The sequence below is a fragment of the Anabas testudineus genome, chromosome 3 (genome assembly GCF_900324465.2).
Source record: "Anabas testudineus chromosome 3, fAnaTes1.2, whole genome shotgun sequence".
Taxonomy (NCBI): domain Eukaryota; kingdom Metazoa; phylum Chordata; class Actinopteri; order Anabantiformes; family Anabantidae; genus Anabas; species Anabas testudineus.
This window is the reverse complement of record NC_046612.1, coordinates 12449812-12465622: the sequence shown is the minus strand read 5'-3', so window position 1 is coordinate 12465622 and position 15811 is coordinate 12449812. Positions and strand designations below refer to the sequence as shown.

Sequence of the window (15811 nt, the reverse complement as noted above, 5' to 3'; positions counted from 1 at the left end):
ATGCAGGTGTAGAACAGGAAGATTGAGCACATCCTCTCTTTTCCACACAAACGTCAGAGGCCACGAGGCAGCTAGCTGTGCTTGGCTACATCATGGTAACAAGTATGGATGGATGCAAGAGAGCCGTCCAGGTGGGCGGACAGCCGCTCAGTCGGAGGGGTTGGTCAATCAGCCCGGCAGCAGAGACAAGGGGACAGGCACACAGGGAGAAAGGCTGAGCCGGAGTGGGCTCTGCTGCAAGGCTTTTTCGCCTCTCCTTCCCTGAATGAAAGCAATCCCTAAGAGTGAATGGGTAATGAGAGACCGGCTCCTGAGATTTTAGCTTTCTTAATCATGTTCATAATTAATTCAAGAACATTGATAATTTCATTACATTCTTTTTGTCTTATCAATAAATGATGTGCCTGCACTTTTGGTCTTGTGTATACGAGAGAGAGGGAGGAAGAGAGGGAGAGAGAGGGACAAGAGAAGTAATACTGCACTAAAAGCACAGGAGATGGAAAGTGATACAAACAGGGAAGTGGTAATTATAATCTTTGACCAAGCCACTGGCAGCACAATATGAAGTCAAGTGGCTACAAATAATTAATAAGGCCTCCTGGTGTGTGTGTGTGTGGTATGGGTGAGGAGATGGCAGGGAGGGTGGTGAAACATTATTTCACCAGCTCTCCTTCAGTAGCATTTTTTTTAGCACTATTAAACATCATTGTGTTTTCACCAACATGATGTTATAGCACTCGGTTTCACTCCATGTTACACTACTCTTGCGAGTTAGCAACACACTCAGCTTTTCTCCTCAACTTTAAATAGAGGGTGTGGAGGGTGCCTGTCTTAAAAATGTCCTTCAGATCCAATACAGGTTCAGGTTTCAGGGACATTAATGCACTGTAGCAGTTTTCAAAAGACCACGCTCCTCCCTCCCTTCTCTCCTCTTCGTGTGCCCTCTGTCAGGTCAAGAAAAGAAAAGAATAAAAAAAAAAAAAGAAAAGAGAGAATCACTTTCTGTCTTGTGGCATATATAGTTTCCAGTTATTTGGCAGCAGGAATAATGAGATAATATGCATTTTTAATAGTTCATCTTCAGAACATTCAATAACCCTTCACCTCTGTGCATGCTGTTATAGATTCTGTGCTTTATCAATCGAACTTTCCGTTCAAAACTGGGCTGAAAATAGAATGAGGAGGAAGGCACTGGGTGGAAAAAAAAAGGGACGTAATGGATATCTCTGTTTCCTAAAAATACTGTGAGGATGATGGAGTCTGAGGAAGGCTCTGAATCACAGCCTTAGCTCCAAATCAAGACAAGTAAATGAATGGCTTTGAGCAGCCTAATCTGAAAGTGAGTGATTGACTGCTCTGTCAAAGGTCTAATCTGTTACCAGAATAGTGGAGTAGGCTGTTTGTTCTGATCTGACTTTCCTGATACATGTTCATTATTCTCTTGCAAAAAACATGCATTTAAAGCAGCATTATTGTGGGAGTTTCCTCACTGAACACCACAGCTTTTATTAATCAATTACAATAAAGACAACATGTTAATATTTTTCTTTGATTTGCATCCAAAGATAATTGAATGATTTTTTTTTTGCATGAAATCAGGATAATTTGACCATAAGTAAGGTACAGTTTCATTATTACAAGGCTATTTGATTTCTGTCACTTTCTAATGGATCTCCAACATGTTACACATCTACAATATAGATTGGTAAAGCTATATGAGGCATTAGAGATTCAAGTACTTTATGTCCTATTTATTCCAAATGTGCCACAGGCCCCTTGTCTTGAGATATGACCAGCTCAACACAAGAAACCTTTAATAAAATAAAAAAGTAAAAAGGGAAAAATAGAGATTTACAGCTGGCCATTTTGACAGTAGACTTGATATAAGGTGTTCATAACAAGTTTTGCATTTTATTCCTGGTCCCCTCACACACATTTTAATCATATTTTATGTGATCTATGTATGCAGCACTCATCCTCTCTCTGTCACCCAACCTCTCCAATGTGTTCCTCTTAAACAGATTGCTACAATACTTGTAATGATGGTCTTTCCCAGCTGTGCTGCAGGAGAGGGGAAGGGAGCAGCAGGCTATAGTATTACCATAATACCCGCTCCCTCCCTCACTGTCCCAGGGGCCCATGTGGGGCTGCATGGGGATGCGGGGTAACTCTGCTGCTGAGGGGACTCAACTGGCTGCCGGTCCTGCAGGCTGTGTGAATATGTGTGTGTGTGTGTGTAAGTGTGCGTGTGAGTGTGTGCAATTGTGACAGGGCTGAACCTGCCTGTAGGCAATGTAATAAAAGCGGCATACACTGCTGGTAGTGATGGTGGCACTGCTGCTGTAGCTGTAGAAGAGAGGGGATAAATATAAACTAGGCCTGCATCAAGGAGACGGCCCTCCAGTCACTGCCTGACTTACGTCCTAATAATTAGGCCCCTTTCCAATAAAACAGGGATTTGTAGCCATGCATCTGTTTTACTTGTGTTTGCTACTGCAGTGGGAGGGATGCCCATGATCTGCTGCAGTCTGTAGGAGAAGCTGTGCTTTTGAGAGGATTTAATTTCAGCAGTGTTGGAAAGTGATCAGCAACATTTTTTTTTTCAATTTACTGCTAGACATTCAAACTTTGGGAGACATTAGAAGGTTTTCTTATCAGCATCTTATAGAATTTACCGCTATGCATGTATTTCTTTCATTAACTCCTCAATTAAAGCTGATATGGTAACATTCAAAAGAGTAGGGTATGTCCAGTTCACACACATTATAAAGCACAGTGACTTCAAAACACACAGCTGTAATTTTAAATTGCCTTTGTATCTTTACTTAATAACTCATAATGAAAAAGTGAACAGAGTTCCCTTCAGAGGAAATTAAGTTTTGCAACTTCATTTAAAATCAAAGACTCTCTCATTATTAAAAGTTTAGATCCTTTGCTGCAAATTGTGCATCCTCTTGAACTATCTGAGTTCTTTAGATCTTGTTTAGAAAGGCACCCTCTTGTCTGTAAGGTCACACACTTTGAGTTTATCAAACATTTTGTGGTCTCATAAGAAAAAAAAAAAAAGCTTTTTGACAGAATGCCAAACACTATATCTGGTAAACACCAGGTCCCTGCTCATCACTTGACTGAGGGCCTGTTCATGCTTCTGTGGTAGGAGGAATACTAGCTAACATGATTCAAGTGCTGAAGCATGGTGGTGGCAGAATCTGTGAAGTAGAGGGCTTCTGACCAGCAGGAACTTGGTTGGTCAGGTTAGTCAGAATTGAGGGAAGGATAAATTAAGGTAAATACAGACCTGCTCTGGATTGCATGCGATGGGAGACCAGTGTATTGTTCACCGTTCAGCACAGCCAAAGCATACAGCTAAGAGACAGCCAACACCAGAGAGGATGACACAAGCCTCTGTCCATGAGTGACCCAGCCAAAACATAAACTGGACATAACCTGAATTTTAAACCCCATAAAAATTGCACTAACATCATGGAGCTGGAAAGCAACTTCCGGGGGAAATGGCAAAAACGGCCCAAACCCACGTGTGCAAAGCTTGCAGAATGTTGCTAAGTGGTAAATGATACCAAAGAGCCTTCGGAAAGGTGCTGAATTAAAGGTTCACTTTTTATTGGAAAGATTTCTAAGACTTTCTGGAGCCACTATTCCTCCTGTATTGTCTTGAATTTACACATAATCTACTTTCTCTGATAGTGCCTAATCAATAGAAGCAGGTACCTGTTGTGTGTTATCGGAAACCTCCTAATGTTTGCTGGCTGATCTTTTCTTTTTGGCTATATATACTCTCATCGTTACGCCTTTCTCTGTGCTTCGTTCACTTTTGTCACATTCAAATTGGGATATTCATTATTTCAACATAAGGAACTGATTATTATGTCTAAATATTTTGCACAAGCGTACATTTACTGTATGTGCACATGTAAGATTTCCCTCACTTTGTCATTTAGATCTCATTGATGTGTTTGTGAATTTCCAACAGGCTCACTGGGGATGACAGAGAGAGAGAGGGCGAGAGGGAGAGGGAGAGAGAGAGAGAGAGACGCTGGGTGGGGTGGCAGCCTAGGCAGGTGGTATCAGGCTAATTAAAGCAAGCATTTGTCAGAGATTAAGCCTTAAACAGAAAAGGTCATCTGAGCACCAGAGCACACTATTTCGCTGCTGTGCTCTTAGGGCAGTCTAAACCTTTCCATGCTAAATGGTAAAGATGCTATTTGGGCGAGATGGGGGAGGGTATCCAGATCCCAACCAGTGACAAGACTGACACTCGGGTCATTGGTTCTTCACTGTCCATTACACATGCTGGTCAAATCTGGCAATCGGTGTCATTTAGGGATGAAAAATAAGTGCTGGGACAAGATCAATAGATGCACCAGCCTGTACCAGCTGTGATTAATTGACTGTCACCAATTAATGGCTGGCTTGTTTCAGAGCAATGTAATCTCAGAGGGACAATGGGACTTGTTGAAAATGTGTATTTCTTTCTTATAATTTTGTTATTGGTTATTTTAGGGCACGTTTTCCAGTAACGAATTCATGAACCACTTCAGCTACAATTTGTAGTGAGGCACACTGGGAGGTATCTCTGACAGCATCTTGTTCTTTGAAGTCATTTGTGATATTGAGATGAACGTGGGATTGAATGAAAGCTTGCAATGCAAAAATATCCTGTTTTTTTTTTTAGTCGAATCAGACATGGTTGCTAGAAATATATTAATATGTGATGTATTGAAAACATCTGTATACATTTTAGCAAATTCTCATTACAGTGATAATAAAAGCAACATTAAATTATGTTATTTAAAGGGATACTACATTTAACTCTTATCAAAACATATCGATCTTGTAGAGTTACTCCAAATCTTCTCATAAAACTGCTATAGAAAATGAGTTAAAGAAGTGGTGGTCTGTGATCCATTTGATCCTGTGTTGAAAACAGCCAAACAACTACTAGTGGCGTTTTTAAATCGGGATCAGTGTACAAGCTTATTCTGCAGTCAGTCAATTCTAATCATATTAGATTCTGAGAAGATGTCCCGGTTTGAGACACAATGAAGAAAAGGACATGTTAGTTTAGATATGAGTAATGGCTCTGGAGGGCTAAACTGTGGGGGAAATGTAATTTGAAATACTTGTATTGGAAATTATTCTAATACTAGATCGCTCACATTATTATTTATAAATTACATTATTTATCTGAGATGAAGGCTTGCAAAACATTTCATTGCAATCTTTATGTTTTTTTATTAATATTATTGCTCTAATCTGTATTTTTGTGTATTTTTTTCTATTTGATATTGCAATAGTTAGGAAAAATAAAATATGTTAAACAAAGAAAGCTCAACATGCTAATGACTTGATGTGTTAGTTGCTGTTGGCAGCACACTGACCTATAACCTAGTTGTCTTAGTGAAACCTAAAGTGAATCCCGTTTTGCCAGAACTTTATTGTATAATACAAAGGAGATATTCGAAGAACAGATAATTTTAACCCAAACAGAAGCACCGGTATGTTGTTGCATATCTGAAAATATTATTTATTTATTTTTACCACATTAAATCTCTGCAAACGCTTTGCTCTATTTTCCTGAGTTGCATGTTTAAGATTTATTTTTGAGTAAGCTGAGTAAGCTCTGCATATCTCTGGATGACAGGCAGTCATAAATCGTTATGGAAAATACAGCAGTCTTGGCCATCAACTACAGCGAGCTGACCTTTGCTCTGGAAATGTCATGTTATTTGTACTGGAAATGTAACACTTTCTACTGCACCATTTTTCACTTCTATATTCACTGGCACACTTACACTGGTCTCAACTGTTCCCTAAAGATAGATGACTTACTGGTGGAGAAGCCATTGTTGCTGATAGCTATTTGAACATGTAGCATAAAGCATAAAATAAAACAACCGTTCAAGAAAAAGAAAAAATTGTCCATTTTGGATTTCTGTGTGGTTTGTTACTGAAAATGCAAAAATAAAGAACTCAAATTTAAGATGACCACCTACAGAACAATATCATGAGTTGTAGAGAGCTGTTGTTGGTTCTCTTTAATTTAAAAAGGTAATTTACAGACATTAGTCACATTTCAAATCAACTTATAACCAAAATGTATTTTTTAATCCACTTTAGCCTTGTCTAATCCGAAACATCTCTAAATTTGACAGGCAACCATTTCTTTTTTTAAATTACTTAGTTAAACGTGTGGTTGTTGCAAAGTGTTTTTGTTGTTATACTGCCTGATTGAACATGTGTGCTCTTTCTCCTTTATTCCCTCTAGAGGAAGTTATTATTACTAATTCAATAATACAATGCCACTTAAGTGTAAGTGTTTAAGTTTATATTTAAATGTCATAAATCACACAGTTATATTAGTTATCTTAATTTATGTCTGTGTAACACGGTTACTAAGTTTGGTTTCACTTTAATAACAATAACAAAAGGCGGAAACTACAATAAGCGTCTGTTTTGGCCGTTTGCCTCAGGAGCCTTTTTGGCCTCTTTGTCGCGCCGTACTCTTGAGACTCGGCGCGCTTCTCCCGTTCAGCGGGTCATGGTGGGAGATTTGTAGCTTCTGCTGGAGCAGTGTGCTGTGTTTTCATCCAAACCATGGCTCTTAACTATCAGACGTCGACTCTTTCACTGACTTTGCCCATTGCGTGTCAGATATGTCTCGGGAAGGTAAGTGCCATTCTGGTTTTACCACCGTGCGAGTCTCCCTGCCGTTAAACAAAGGTGGTCTGTTTACACGGAGTAAACCGCTGCCTAGTAACCTAACCTGACGTTAGCTAACTAACTAACTCAAGCTAACTCAAGCTAACTCAAGCTAACTGTTTCCTGGTGTTCATGTAGCTACTTCACTGCTAAAGCTGACAATGAATCTGCTGCTTTTCGGCTCCTTGCAGGTCAGACAGCCAGTGATTTGTGTCAACTACCACGTGTTCTGCTCGTCCTGCATGGAAATGTGGTTGCAGAAAGCTAGCCAGTGTCCCACCTGCAGGGTCCCCATCACAGCGGACAACCCCTGCAGAGAGATCATTGGTGAGTAGCTAGTGGGCTAACTAATGAAAGCACACAAAACAAGAGTAAAGAGGTGATGTGTGGCTTCATCAGTCATCCTGACATCATGTGAACAAGTTGGATAAAACACGTTGGTACAGATGCTGATGTGATGTTTGGTTTATTAGTAGGTCTTAGTCATTGGTTTAAGCTAATTTAATTTAAAGTAGCTGATGCATGTTAAACAGGTGGCTTCCTGTTTTTTTTGTGGCCTCAGCATTTGTTTCAAGTGGAAGTCGCAAACATTTAGTTATTAAAGTTGTTATTTATCCATTTTACAGTGGTTTGGTTCATTCTTGAAACACATTTCTCTGATAACTGTGGCCTAGCATTGCATACTAGCAACTTCTAGGGAACTTATCTTAGACTAGAAAAAACATTTCTCAATCCACCAAAATAGGAATGCTGTAAATTATTTTCATTATAGACTAATCTGCTCGTTCACATGTTTTTGTTTTGAATCCACAAAATATTCAGTTTACATTCATGTACAATAAAGAAATGTACCTAATTCTCAAATTTAAGAAGATGGAACAAACTAATATTTTGGCATTGTGTATTTGGATTTAAAGTCTAGTCTGACTTGTTTTGAGTATGGATTGGATTATTTCGTAGTGTATGTTTGACTTATGTCAAGAAAATGTCCCTCACCTTGTTCTAATAAATGGTTTTATCTTATTTCAGGTAATGTTTGCCTTTGACCAAGGGTTACATCTCTTATAGGACTTCCAGTAGCCTATTTTTGACATTAAGTAGTTGTTAATTAATTTTCTTGTGATTGGCTAATTAATTAATGGCTGAGCTTTTGATTTTGATGTTTCTATCCTTCACTATAATCTTTCTTGCAAAACACAGGTGTTAATTTTGAGAGCTGAAATGTTGGTAGAGCTTTTATTACTCCAGTTGTTTCCTCTGTGCAACACAAACCTTAACATACTGTAAAACACCAATTTCTCATTAATACGCAATGTAAATAATGTCCACAATGAAAATAAAACTTTAATACCAGTTTGCAAACTGTTGTAAAATTAATATCAGTTATGTTGATCATACTGATCATACTAGTATGCAATACTAGGCCATAGTTATCAGAGAAATGGGTGTTAAGAAAGAACCAAACCACTGTGAAATGGATCAGTAATAACTTTAATATCTAAATGTTTGTGACTTCCACTTGAAACAAATGCTGAAGCCACAACAAAAACAGGAAGCCACCTGTTTAACATACATCAGCTACTTTAAATTAAGTTAAAATCTTACTTCAGTTACTAAGGCATACTAAGAAAACCAGCCTGAACTTATCAGCATCTTTAACAATATATTTTATTTAACTTGTTAACAAGATAAGCACCAGCTATGCTGATATTTTATAGTAATACAACTAATAAGCCTGTGAACCCACATCAAAACTGTGAGTGACTGTACTTGGAGCATTACTTCAATGAGTATTTTGTTGCCTAGTGCCCTTGTGTTTTATTTTGTCCTCATGTATTTCTGTTTCAGGGGGTACCAATGACAGTGATCACAGTGATAGTGCTTCTGTGAGGAAATGTCTCAGAAAAACCAGAGGAGAACTGCTGTTGCAGGAGTATGAGGTATCAATTCATCATGCAATGTAACTTCTTATATTTATCATGCTTTTCTGTTTTTGATATCAATATCAAGCATGTACAAAGCTAACAGAGTTAAGTGCAGCTACCACCCAGACGTGCAGATTTTGTGGCTTAAAGTATATGTTGTATCACTTTATCATCATGAAATAAATTTTTATTTTAACAGGAAGAAATTGAAGGACTTATAAAAGAAAATGAAGACTTGAAAACAAAAAATCTAAGTTTAGAGACACAATTGAAGACAGCCTTGGATCCTTGCACCATTAGCACAGTGCAAAGTGGTGATAAAATAGTTGACCCCCATATCCTGGAAGAGTGGACCAGTAAGCTGCGAGCTGCCACGGATGTTTGTGATAAAGTAAAGCAAGACATGGCTAAGCTGAAGGAGGTATGTAAATATCAATAAATCACATTTATATGAACTGTATTGATCCTCAAAGTAGATTTTAGTTTGTCCACAACAGGGAGGTCAGTGAACAGGGTGAAGTACAAAGAGCTGTGGATATAGCTGCCACAAAAACATTTTTGTCTATTCACCATCTGTACTAATTACCTACACTCAGTGGCCATTTTATTAGGTACACCTGTATAATCTAATGATTTTCCATACAGCCGTTTGTCCATGAATTCTATCTACACAAGGTTAAAATGTCTCAGTTTTTTGTTGATACTGTCAGAAAACTCATAATTCTGCAATATATTTATGGAAGTTATAGTGGATGGTGGAGTCACTCAGTACATTTTATAAGGAGGCAGAAACATTAGAAAACACCTCCATTATGACCCATTATGACCCCAGCCCTCCTATGACCTCATTAATAAACACTTACTGTAGTAGAATTATCATCTATCTGTGGTTTAAAACAAAGCTGAGAAATCTTAACCTTGTAAAAGTACAGTTATACATAATATAGTGTCCAGTGAGTGTATATCTGTTGGCTGCTTAAAGAATATAAAGTGATTGTCAATAAAGTTAATGTCATGACACTGTATTTCTTTTTTAGTATGTCTAGTTACCATCTCTCAACAGAAATATTAGTAACTTGATGTCACTGGCATAACTATTATTCTTGACTGTCTTTTTTTTTTTTGCTACCTCTGCTGTGGGAATAATTTGTATAACATAATGCAAACGTTACTTTACCATCCTCAGGCAAATAAGGCGTTGCGATCTCAAAATATTGATCTTGTACAAGAAAATATGAGATTGAAAGCAGAGGTGGCGAGCAGATCTCCTCAGAAGTAAGTATCTTAATTGTGTTGTGTTTGACCTTAATTCATTTAAGGCACAAAGAATTAGATGTGTTTGTAACATGTTTCTTATTTTCACTATATTTTTGCTTTTTCACTTTTATTTGATAATGAGCAGTGTATTGGCAGACAGGATTTATAGATATAAAATATGCTCTCTCCAGGTTTGGACGTTACACTGTGGCAGCATTAGAGGCTAAAATCCAGCAGTATGAGCGTGATTTAGACCACTTGAGGAGGGCTCTGGAGCGCAGTGACCAGTACGTTGAAGAGCTGGAGTCTCAGGTTAGAAAGTCTGAGAAGAAATGTCTTGATGTGCAGGAAGCATGTGGGACCAGCAAGGCTGGATCAGAGGTTCTCACGCAGCAACAGAAAATCAACATGATGATGAGAAGCTTGAGTGACAATGAGAGGCAGTTAATCTGCAGTAATCCAGAGGCAGAATGTCGAACATTTCCTAGAAATCACAATTTGGCGTTTTCGCCATCTGCAGATAATAAAGAGTTTAATAAGAATCTGAGCAGAGATCAGAAAAATGAGGATTTGGAAAGCGCCTCTGATTTTCTGCCCACCACTCCATCTTCTGCCTTCCGGTCCTTGACTCTGAGAAGCCCCGGTATCCGTGAAAAGAAGGTGGCATTTAAACCTATGTCTCATCTGAGGAGGCTTGATTTTGAGGACTTTCCTAGACCAGAGAACAGTATCAGCAACATGGACAACCAATTCAGTAGCCTTGACAAATTTCCCAAAGGCTTGCCTTCAAATACTGACATGGGACCCTCAAAGTCTGTCTTCTGGGGTGGTTGGCAAAGATCTAACTCTAACGACCAATCATGCCCAGGTCCAAGTAAAGAAAGCTCAGTTAAAGGATCCACATCTGCTGATGCTGTAGGTGACGGTACTGATAGTTTCCAGATGTCCAGCGAGGCTTCCATGGACGCTGCATACTTGGACAAAATCTCAGAGTTGGACTCCATGATGCTAGATGGAGAAAGTTCCAGTAGCCGGGGATCACAGCTCTCCCTGGCTTCCTCCCCGCCCACAGACTTGGACAGCACTCTCATCCCAGAACCACAAACCTGCCCTGATGTCTCTTCAAGCCATGGTGGCAAACCTGTCCTACAAGGCGACCAGACAACCCACCCATCTGACAACGTGGATGGTACCTTGAAGGACAAGGACACAGAGGAAAGTTTTGCTGCATCTGTGTCAGGTAGGGAGAGTGGTGGCCCTGTCCCTGGCTGTGCCGGGTATGGAGGGTCTTCTCAAACTGAAGAACTGTCTTTTGATTTGCTGTTTGATCCCCTGGAAGAGAATAAGGCAGGTCCCTCTGGCTCCCTCAGTCCAGCGAGACAAGACCATGATTGTGTAAACCCCTCCACCTCCTCCTTCTCCAGCTGCACTGGTAAACCTGTGAACACAACGAGAGAGAGGCATGCACTGAACATCAGCCAGCCAACAAAGAGAAAGTCTCACAGTCCCTTTAACACGAGCAGTCCCACAAAGCTTTCAAAGCTCATGTGAAGCTTTTAAAAACTGAGCCTGTGTCTTCTCACTGTAGTGTGCACTGTCGTTGTGTTTTGGTCAGGCTTGACAACCACACACGGCAGGAAATGTTAACTCTGTGTTGCTTCAAAATAAATTTGTGAATAAGGTGCTTGGGTGTTACTTATCATCTGGTATTATTATTAGAATTTTTTTTGTCTATTGTGATGAATCACAGATTAAAGTGAAACATGACAGGTTTGTTAGTTTCTGTCTAGTGCACTGGTATGTCTACAGCCTGATGTGTTCTATTATCGACGCACAAACACTTGTGTGCTGTTCTTTCGTAGTGAATCACTTTCGGCCTATTTCTGTGTGTTTGTCATTTTGGGCTGTTCGGTAAACATGCTCTTCATGGTAATCTTTTTATGCTGACATGCAATACTGAAAAGAAATGAACATGACTATCATGAAAAACAATTTGAATTTAATACTGCAGGAAAATAAAATTATGAATCGACAGTGTATGAAGCTTAATTTCCTCATGGTCACATGATGGAGGCCACACAACCCTGGTGAATTTAACATATTAGCCAAGAGTTTGTTGTTGTTTTTTTTCATCATCTGTCTCTTTAATACAGCTTTTTGTGATGATTTGCATTGCATTAAACTAACAATTACTAGTCTGCAGCCAATAAAAGCCAAAAAGGAGAGCTTGTTCGTGCACATTAAAGCTCGTTGTAGCCTATAACGACACACTTCAGAGACCTCACAGGCGCAGCATTTCCACTGTAGCACAAAGCGCCTTATTTATTATGTAAATGTAACGATATCATGTATATTTCACATACCTCTAATCGGTGCATGAAATTTTAATTGGGCAACCGTTGTGGTTTGAAGAAATGAAGTGTTAATTCATTGGGATTAATTAATTTAGGTAAAGACTGTGTACAAGGTTACGCCCAGTGTATTAAATCAATTTGTTTAGTGCTCGTCTGGCGGTGATGGGCTTTAATGATAAGGCGACGGCCTCATTACTTATAAGGGTTAAGATGAGAGACAGTGGAAGTACACGTTGAAATATATGTTACTGGTGAGGATAAATGAAATAAACATATACCTTCACTTTCCTGTGGCCTTATTCTGTATAGATAATGAAAAAGAAAGTGTAATTCATATTTACGCACGTAATAAAAATATTCTAATATTAATCTTTTTTTTACTTTTTTTTTCTATTTCATCAGAAACTATTGTCCTCAATGTTTGTTTAATTGGTGCTTTTATTGCTGTCATAGTGGAATAATATGTAACATACTGCAAAGGTAACGAATCCGTGCGTAAAGTCAGTGGTTTGCGTAAAGAACGGGGCCTAAAGACGTCGGGACGGGCAGTTCCGTGGCAGGATGGAGAGAAGTGAGCCCTTATAAACACAGGCGTCTAGTCTCCAGATGTTGCTGCCTGCCCTGTGAGCAGTTTTTTTTTTTTTTATCTGTCAGCCTGTTCTGGCAGTTTGTGTCTCGCGAGAGCAGCCGAGCACGGGCTTGACGAGATCTGAGGCGCTCAGGTGTAAGAGCCTCTCTCATCCCCAGCAGTGGGAAACAGTAGACAGATAAGTGCGTCTGAGAGACTGCAGGCATCTCTGTGATCTCCGGGCTCAAGGCTGCACTCGGCGCACTACACAGCGAACTGCACTGCATCATTACTGGAGAGGCAAAGGATCAGTGTGTATCTATGACTCTTTTCCAGCTCTTGTAGCCGCTCGCCCTTCTTTCTCTTGCACTTTAATTGGAGAAGCTCGCCAAGATGATGTCCATGAACAGCAAACAGCCGCACTTCGCCATGCATCCCTCCTTACCCGAACACAAGTACACCACCCTGCATTCCAGCTCGGAAGCTATAAGAAGAGCCTGTCTACAAACTCCACAGGTAAATCATCCCCCCAAAAACTTCCACTTTGTCCTTTTTTTTCCTGCCTGGGCTGCATGAAGCGCTGAACGCTGTCTGTGCGTAATAACAAGGGCTGCTCCAAGGCACATTCAGCCAAGACGCGCACTTAATGTTTTTTTCATGTATTCCACGGCAATCATTCGAAGAGTCTGTGATCTTTTTGAAAGCATGCTCGCGCAAAGCCCGGCTTTACTGTTTTTGTATTAATTTTTATGACTTGCTGCTTCTGAAGGAATAATCTGACTGTTTTATGTGTCGCCAAAAGTCCCGACTGACAGATCAATTTATTTATGTCTTTTCTTTTTTCTGTCATCTTCTTCTTTCCCTCTTCTCTTCTCCTTTTTCTTTCTTTTTTTTTTTTTTTACTCATTTCGCACCCCTGCCTTCTCCCGTCCTCTCCCTTTTTAATTTTCACCCCTCCAGCTACAGAGTAACATATTTGCGAGCCTGGATGAGACGTTGCTGGCCCGGGCTGAGGCTTTGGCGGCCGTGGACATCGCCGTGTCCCAGGGAAAGACGCACCCGTTCAAGCCCGACGCCACTTACCACACGATGAGCACGGTGCCATGCTCGTCCACGTCCACCGTACCGCTGGCCCACCACCATCATCACCATCACCACCACCACCATCAGAACCTGGAGCCCCCGGACATTATGGACCACATCAGCTCGCCGTCCCTCGCCCTGATGTCAAGTGCGCACGACGGGACCGGCGGAGGAGGTGGCGGAGGTGGTGGAGGTGGCGGCGGAGGGCTCATCTCCACCTCCTCTGGCCACCCACACTCTCACATGCACGGCTTGGGTCACCTCTCCCACCAGGCTATGAGCATGAACTCGCCTCTCACCCACCACGGGCTCTTGCCGGGACATCACGGAGGAAGTCAAGGCGGCCCAGGGCTCACTAACACCGGACTCCCCTCCATCAATGACTCGGACACAGACCCAAGGGAGCTGGAAGCTTTCGCGGAGCGCTTCAAGCAGCGGAGGATCAAGCTGGGGGTGACCCAGGCGGACGTAGGAGGCGCTCTGGCTAATCTCAAAATCCCCGGCGTGGGATCACTGAGCCAAAGTACAATTTGTCGATTCGAGTCGTTAACTCTCTCTCACAACAACATGATTGCGCTCAAACCCATCTTACAGGCCTGGTTGGAGGAGGCCGAGGGGGCCCAGAGGGAAAAAATGAGCAAACCTGACATTTTCAACGGAGGGGAAAAGAAACGCAAGAGGACCTCGATAGCGGCCCCGGAAAAGAGGTCTTTGGAGGCTTACTTCGCTGTGCAGCCTCGACCGTCCTCCGAGAAAATAGCAGCTATAGCTGAGAAATTGGACCTGAAAAAAAACGTGGTGCGAGTGTGGTTTTGTAACCAAAGACAGAAGCAGAAGAGGTTGAAATTTTCCGCTGCTCACTGATGGGCAAACAAACAAACAAACAAACAAACAAACTAAACTTGTGTGACTGAATTTGGGGACCAAGGGACACTAAGACACCATTTTCAGTCTTTTGTCTCCAGCGATTTTACACGTTGGTGCACATTGGGGGGGGGGGGGGCTGTAGATGCCCACTTTATGAGGCTTCATATATCTTGTTTATTTTTCACGTTATCGGTGAATGTGAAGTATGCAAATAACAGATTACACAGATTTCGCTCAGTTGTTACGAGGGGAAACAAACAAACAAAAAAAAAAGTTTAGCGCCGTCGAAATTGCCTTTTAAAAACATGTGGAAAGAGGTAATTTGCTTGATATCATAGCGAGTTATTTTCTCCTAATAGGCCTATTATTTGAATTATAGCCATTTTACGAATTACCTCATTGATTGTTGAACTGTGTTTTTTTTGGTTTGGTTTCTGTCGTTGTTGGTATAGAATAATTCATGAATCTGTTCATTTCTTCATCTGTTCAATTCTTCTTATTTGGAGGCTGCTATAAAACTCAAATTTAGTTGCAAACTTTTACGACTAACGAAAACATTTAGGCCTGCATGAAATCTGAATTCACGGGCAGTAATTTAGCCTCTACGGGCTGGTCACATCTATAGATATATTTATTTTGAATTTGCACAAAAGAACCCTTTAGGTTTATAGATCGGTTAGGTCGAAATGGTTTTTTGTATATACAGACTTCACTTTATCACGTGTAAGAGGTGAGATCCTGTTTGGGAAATAAATAAATTAAGAGTGTCTGTCGACACCATTGGCATCAAAAGGAAAAAAAAAAAAAGTTTCAGAGGGCGAGAGGAGCCCTGTGTGCAACATCGAGGACAGATCACAATAAATAAATAAATAAATACATAAATAAATAAATACATGACATTATCCGTCGTGTTCCAGTTTGCAGTGCAAACACTCTATGCATTGGGAAAAGATCACTGCATACAGGAGGGCTGTCTACTGACAGACCTTATTTTGTGGATGGTGTAAGTCACTGTTAAATGCCTGTTTTCACATTAA

General features: G+C 40.5%; 2 protein-coding genes across 3 annotated transcripts; both read left to right on the top strand.

Annotated features, from left to right (window-relative positions):
• The first annotated feature begins 6507 nt into the window (after positions 1-6507).
• Positions 6508-12506, top strand: obi1 (ORC ubiquitin ligase 1). The gene is made up of 6 exons (XM_026377523.1): positions 6508-6687; positions 6912-7047; positions 8569-8660; positions 8845-9066; positions 9832-9920; positions 10094-12506. Exons 1-6 carry the CDS (start codon positions 6616-6618, stop codon positions 11451-11453), a joined length of 1971 nt encoding a protein of 656 aa, XP_026233308.1. The 5' UTR covers positions 6508-6615; the 3' UTR covers positions 11454-12506.
• A 711-nt stretch (positions 12507-13217) lies between these two features.
• On the top strand, positions 13218-14839 carry pou4f1 (POU class 4 homeobox 1). 2 transcript variants are annotated; one of them, XM_026378732.1, is made up of 3 exons: positions 13218-13340; positions 13785-14055; positions 14092-14839. In XM_026378732.1, the coding sequence occupies exons 1-3, from the start codon at positions 13218-13220 to the stop codon at positions 14769-14771; spliced, it is 1074 nt and encodes a 357-aa protein (XP_026234517.1). In that variant the 3' UTR covers positions 14772-14839. The 2 variants fall into 2 exon arrangements, with proteins under 2 accessions (XP_026234517.1, XP_026234516.1); XM_026378731.1 differs by having other exon boundaries at positions 13785-14839.
• The last annotated feature ends 972 nt before the right edge of the window (positions 14840-15811 follow it).